We start from the raw sequence: 6,416 nt of genomic DNA on the forward strand, positions 1-6,416 counted from the left end.
CAAAATAGCAAGCAATTTTGCAAGCAATTTGTCTGTAATTCAAGCGTGCAAACCTGAAGCTACTTGAATCAGACAGAAGAACCAGTTCCAAGTGTCTGTCTTTTATTCTAGTTCAATTGTAGTAGGTGGTTTCATATTGTACCTTTCAGCTTTATCTAGAAGCAATTGTATTAGGTACTTAGAGTTTTCAAGTTAGAGTTAACTTGAAGTTGTCGCTACAGTTGAGGCTGTGTGCTACAACGGGATTAGAGTTTGTCCTAGGTTTACAAAAGAGTTTTTGTAAATGCAATTTTTGGCTCAGTGATTTTAGTGGAGAGTTTGGGAAAATCCTACTAGAAAGTAGGTCGTGGTTTTTTCACCTTTTGAGCCAGGTGTTTTCCACGTAAAATACTTGTGTTCTTTACTTTCCGCATTTACTATTTCTGCAATAGTAGGTTAAGGAACACTTAGAAGAACCAAGTCCTTCCATAAACAGCTTAAGCGAAAAATTGATCACCACACAAATCACCCCCTCTTGTGTGGTATTGAAGTATAAAGCATCACCGACTGTCTGATAACATTCCTCAGCCCAATAATAAGTACATGGGAATTTCCATTTGGCAGTTGTGAGTAGTATAATAGCACAAATAAATGAGAATGATGTCTTTAGTCAAAAAGGAAACAATTATGTGCTGCTAAAATTAAGAAGGCTAGTAATTGGATTCATGTACTTATCGAGTAAACCAAGAAACTTGGCCGGATATATTGTTATTCCCTGCATACAGGCAAAAAGATATTCCACTGCTTGTTCATGGGGTTTCTCGCCCAAATACTAGCTTATTTTCATTTTTTTGTCCTTCATGCATAGCCTCAAACAGAGTTATATTTCATTAAAAGACACAAATTAAGAAGAAAAGGAAGGAAGAAACTAAAATGGGACACACGAGCTTGAAATGTTGCAATACAGAGTTCTTCCTCTATATTGTAGCAGTTGTGTTTCTAGTGTTGTGCGCTGGTTTGATGTCTGGGCTCACGTTAGGCCTCATGTCTATGAGCATTATTGATCTTGAGGTTCTAGCAAAATCTGGAACGCCCAAAGACCGTCTCCATGCTTGTATGCACTCTCCACATATATTTGTTTCTTTCTTTTCCATTTCTTAATTTATTCTATGCATTAAAAGTTTCTTGTCATTCTTTAGTCCAGTTACCAAGCAACAAGGACAAATATTAAATTGAATACTTATAACTTTCTCGCTAGTGACACAATTAGTCAGCTCTTCTATTCCATTATTGAAATCACAAGTGTAACTCAGTTCTAGAATTTACACGTCGATTGAAGACTACTCCCTCCGTTTATGTGAACTTGTTTGACTGAGCATGAAGTTTAATAAAAAATGAAGACTTTTGGAATTTGTGGTCCTAAACAAGTTAAAAAGGAACCCAGATTATTTGTGTGGTTATAAAAGCTTCTCATTAAAGGTAGAATTGTAAGTTTAAGCTAAATGGTTTCCAAATTTAGAAAGGGGTCATTCTTTTTGGAACGGACCAAAAAGGAAATAGGTTCACATAAACTGGAACGGGGATTATTTTTTTTGCTTTTTTATTTATTTATTTAGAGAAATCAGATCCAAGAGTCAGCTTGGAGCTCAGAGGGAGAGTATGTACAATAGGTAGAGAGAAGATGGTTACAGGAAAGTGAGCCTGGAGCTGAAAGGGAGAGTAAATACATTGGGCAGAGAGAAGACAGTTGTGGAAATGAGCTTACCAAAATTTGGCTAGAGGGCATGAAGCTGAGAGGATGAATAAGTACATTAGGTAGCGAGAAGACCGCTGTGAAAATAAGATATTCAAAATATGACTTTGATATCATGTGAAAGAATCTAAATTGTTTTCAACCCAAACACCTAATAAAACGAGTAGAGTAACTCAGGAGTCAGGACATACATTAAGGACATTTTTGGAAACCAATGGGGGGGCAAATGTATTCTCTAAGAGAGGGATACCGTGCGGGTTTAAATGTTCACGACCAATATTTTAACTACTTTTTGGGGTTATTTCAGCAAAGATCTTACCCATTATGAAGCAACAACATCTATTGCTATGCACGCTTCTGATCAGCAATGCTGCTGCTATGGAGGTAAGCACTGCTGCTATAAAACAAGTGTAGCAGCTATACAATTGTAATTGACAAGAATACTTCTTCAATTCCCCAGGCACTTCCTGTTTTTCTTGATGAATTAGTACCGGATTGGGGAGCAATTCTTCTTTCTGTGACATTGATACTCCTCTTTGGTGAGGTTAGTTCTCAAATATTGCAAACTTATGGCCTTAGCAAGTGCAAAAGGGATTTATGTGTTTTTTCTTCCCTGGTTTCATTTTATTTTAATTTGAAGTACTAAGTTCTTTTAATTGATACTCATCTTATATGGCTGTTATTTTGCTATTTTAATTTCTTTTATGTATGTTATGTATTTTATGTTATTATATTATGAGTCTATCAATAGTACTAATATATCGTCACTTGGTGCTTTCTTAAGCTGAGGGTCTCCTGGAAACAGTCTCTCTGCCCCTCGGGGTAGGGGTAAGGTCTGCGTACATACTACCCTCCCCAGACCTCACTTGTGGGATTATACTGGGATGTTGTTGTTGAAGTACTAAGTTCCATAATTTGGTTTGCAGATCATACCACAATCTCTCTGTACACGATATGGGTTAGCCATTGGTGCAACTGTTGCTCCAATTGTCCGCGTTCTTATTTGGTTTTGGTTTCCGGTAGCCTATCCAATAAGCAAGGTGCGATTATTTCTATCTGCATTTACGAGAAATGCAGCATATACTGCATATTTCCAAAACCAGTATGTATGAATTTACTAATGAGAAAAGAGTAGTATGTGTAAGTTTGCTTTCTTATATTGTTAATCGCCAGATTTTAGACTACCTATTGGGGAAAGGACATAAAGCTCTGTTTCGACGAGCTGAATTGAGAACACTAGTTGACATGCACGGTAACAAGGTACTTAACCTGTCACTCTCCGCTGAAGGACTGTTTCTCTATCCCTCTTTTACTTTCAGAGGATGCAGCTTGTCTGATGTAAATGAATTTTATGCTAACAGTGTATCTTAATCTGCTGTAACTAGTCTTATTTTAAGGTTAATAATCTCACTTTCATAGACACCTGTAGCTATTTTACATAGTGTATAGAATTAAGTTAAGTTAAGAAGGGAGCGTTGGGGTAACTGGTAACGTTGCTGTCATGTGACCAAGAGGTCACAGATTCGAACCGTGGAAATAGCCTCTCGCAGAAATGCAGGGTAAGCGGGCTGCCCTTTTTTAATAGAATTAAGTCAAAGAATTTCAAAATCTCTACCCTTCCTTCTCCTTGGCCTTGTCCTAATTTAATGTGAACTGTACCGCTACCTGCCAATGCTGCTAAGTTTTTGGTGTTGTAACTAATCAGGCAGGAAAGGGGGGAGAGTTATTGCTTCATGAGACAACTATAATTGCAGGAGCACTTGATCTCACTGAGAAGACTGCAAGGGATGCCATGACTCCAATATCTGAAACTTTTGGTATTGACGTCAATGCCAATCTCGACAGGTACATTGTACTTGAGCTTATGACCATTTGCTGAGAAAGTTCAAGTTCTATGCACTGATAATGTATATAACTTAAATGCTTACCAAAAGAAGTGAGATGCATAAGATAAGAAAATTTGATGTCTTTCAGCAGGGATCTGATAAATTTAATCTTGGAGAAGGGACATAGCAGGGTTCCAGTGTACTACGAACATCCAACAAACATAATCGGACTTGTCCTGGTAATTTCTTGCTGGCTCAGTACTGCACATAGAACATCCAAGTATTATTATCTTTGCTACGTAAATCGATAAGATCCGGCCAAAACTAGCAAAATGCCGTTCTTCCTTTGCTTATTCTAAGTTTCAAAACAGATGAACGTAAAATTACATATCCCTGGTAACTGACTTTCTTGCTTGAAGCAAGCTGGGAAATGCTTGTGTCCCCAAAGAAAAATCCTTCATCTTTATCGCTTACATGAGTCTGTATAGATTCAAACTACTTAGCAAGCACTGCCTGAGTCTGTATAGATTCAAAATGAATCATGATTCAAAATCGAGCTTTTCTTGAGTTAAAAATAGCAATCTCATATAGATGCCTGACTCTGCAAATGTATGGTTACTAATTATGGTGATAACATCTTAAGATTTTATATTCTGACAAACAGGTAAAGAATTTGGTGACAATTAATCCAAGAGACAACCTTTCTGTGAAGAGTGTAACAATACGGCGTATTCCAAGGTAGTTAAGCTAGAAATCGTCCATAGCTTTTGCATGGTTATTGCATAAGCACTGAGAAACTGGTGTTTTCTTAGTTGAGTGAATCATAGCACTTACTGACATCTCACATTTTTAAATAGTCCCCTGACTAATTTAGTTTGCAAAACATGCTAGAGTTTCAGCGACAATGCCATTGTATGACATACTTAATGAATTCCAGAAAGGTCTCAGCCACATGGCTGCTGTTGTGAAAAAGCACGATGGCACGACCGAGAAAGAAAGCGCCAATCTGTCGAATGGGGGTGAGGAATAACTTACAGTCTATAGATTTTCTTGCTCATCTATTCCTCTTTCTCCGTCTTACTTTTCTAAGCTGATTTGTACATGTGAAATGCCACTTCAGTAAGAGAAGTGAGATTGAGCATTCCTGGAGAAAGCTTTTATCAGAGGAAAAGCTCAAGGGCCAGACGATCATTGAGGAAGTCAAAGAGATACAATGCAAATATTTCACGAAGGGAATACTCGAAAAGCAGAAGGTGGTCAGAGGAAGTTCATCCTGCGATCCTGCCAATTAAGGAAAAATCACTTTCAGCACTTTCATCAGAAGAAGTAATTGGGATCATTACCATGGAAGATGTAATTGAGGAGCTTCTAAATGTAAAGAAAATGTTTCCTCCTGTAAGCTGTTTTTTGCTCTTAATTCCATAACCTAAAATTGGTAATTTCTTGGTGTAGGAAGAGATCTATGATGAGACAGATCATCTTGAAGCCAATTCCTTGTCTAGACTCGGCCGCATCAGCATAGATAATTGACACGGGGTGTATTCTTGGAGCATCAAATCAACGTTCGATGATGTTTATTTATGCAACATTTCTTCCGTAGACTATGAATTGATTGATTTGCATAAGTTATTTCTTCCGTTAATGATGTTCAGTTATGCAATATTTCAATCCCTGACTTCCCACATTAACACCTCCAACAGCCTCTGCTACTGTAGATGAGATCCACACATAGCTTTGACTTCCCACAGGAACATGTTTGGCGCTCTAACAAAATAGAAATTTTTCCCTCTGGAAACTTCCTTCTTCATAGACAAGATATCATTTACCAAATAAATATTTCTTTTTTCCAGGAACTCAACTGGACATGAAATAAATTGTCAAAAGCAATAGATCGATGTTGAAATATCCACCTATACCAGATTATACCTGTGTGTTCATTTTGAGTTCTTCAAAACAGCTGATGGATTACACATTTGAAGTTATATGGTATCAGATTACCATTATTCTAACAGATTAGTTATTTAGCTTGAATTTAGCTCTTTGATGATGTACAATAAGTTGGATAATCATGAACAGAAAATGAATAGCTAGATTACTTTCAATATTCAAAACATATTATAGAAAGGTTATGCCAGAAACTTGAGAAAATTACAGGAATCGAATTTATTTTGTGTGATTTGTAATTAGGGTTCTAGCTAGGGAAAGCGTAGAGAGAGAGAGAGGAAATTTCTTTCATTGAACAAAGAAACGGAAAAAATCTGTACATCCGGAGAGTTCTCCTCCTTTTTATATACACTAGTTAAATTGCGGTCAAGAAAGAAAATAGTAAATATACCATAAAATGTTGTTATAAAGTTAATTGAGATAGAAAAGATTTAAAAAAAAAAATTTAAGGATAGAAGAGATACATTTTTCATGTATTACATACAAATATAAATATTTTTTCGAGTTTCAAAACTAGCATATCACCTGTTCAAAGTTCATTCACGCACCTCACTAACTCCTAAATAGATCATTCAAAATTGAAAAGTGCTTAACATTAATATAATCTTAACAAACAAACAAAAAAAGCAAAATTAATTTCGCTAAATCCTTAAAACAGAAAAATTATATACGTCACAAAGCACGTCAATTTCTTAAACAGGAGAAGCTTTATGCTCATAAAGGTATGGAAGTAGTAATACATCCCTTCTAAAACTCAATTGTTGCTTTCACATTCCATAGGCCTCTTCCCTCAAAACTTTTCAAGAAAATATTAATTTCTCTCTTTTATTTCTCTGTCTCTCTTGTAAGTCATTGCCAGCTTTATTATATAACAAACTTTTACATGAACTTGTTTGACTCAAAAGATATCGGAA

At 36.3% G+C, this 6,416-nt stretch overlaps 1 protein-coding gene across 1 annotated transcript; it reads left to right on the plus strand.

Annotated features, from left to right (window-relative positions):
• Positions 1-912: 912 nt before the first annotated feature.
• Positions 913-5,784, plus strand: LOC104235012 (DUF21 domain-containing protein At2g14520-like). The gene is made up of 11 exons (XM_070166270.1): positions 913-1,093; positions 2,040-2,116; positions 2,193-2,276; positions 2,659-2,772; positions 2,906-2,992; positions 3,438-3,577; positions 3,710-3,797; positions 4,223-4,296; positions 4,450-4,577; positions 4,679-4,932; positions 5,011-5,784. The coding sequence occupies exons 1-11, from the start codon at positions 913-915 to the stop codon at positions 5,086-5,088; spliced, it is 1,305 nt and encodes a 434-aa protein (XP_070022371.1). The 3' UTR covers positions 5,089-5,784.
• Positions 5,785-6,416: the final 632 nt, after the last annotated feature.

This window comes from Nicotiana sylvestris, chromosome 2 (genome assembly GCF_000393655.2).
Source record: "Nicotiana sylvestris chromosome 2, ASM39365v2, whole genome shotgun sequence".
NCBI classification, from domain to species: Eukaryota; Viridiplantae; Streptophyta; class Magnoliopsida; order Solanales; family Solanaceae; genus Nicotiana; species Nicotiana sylvestris.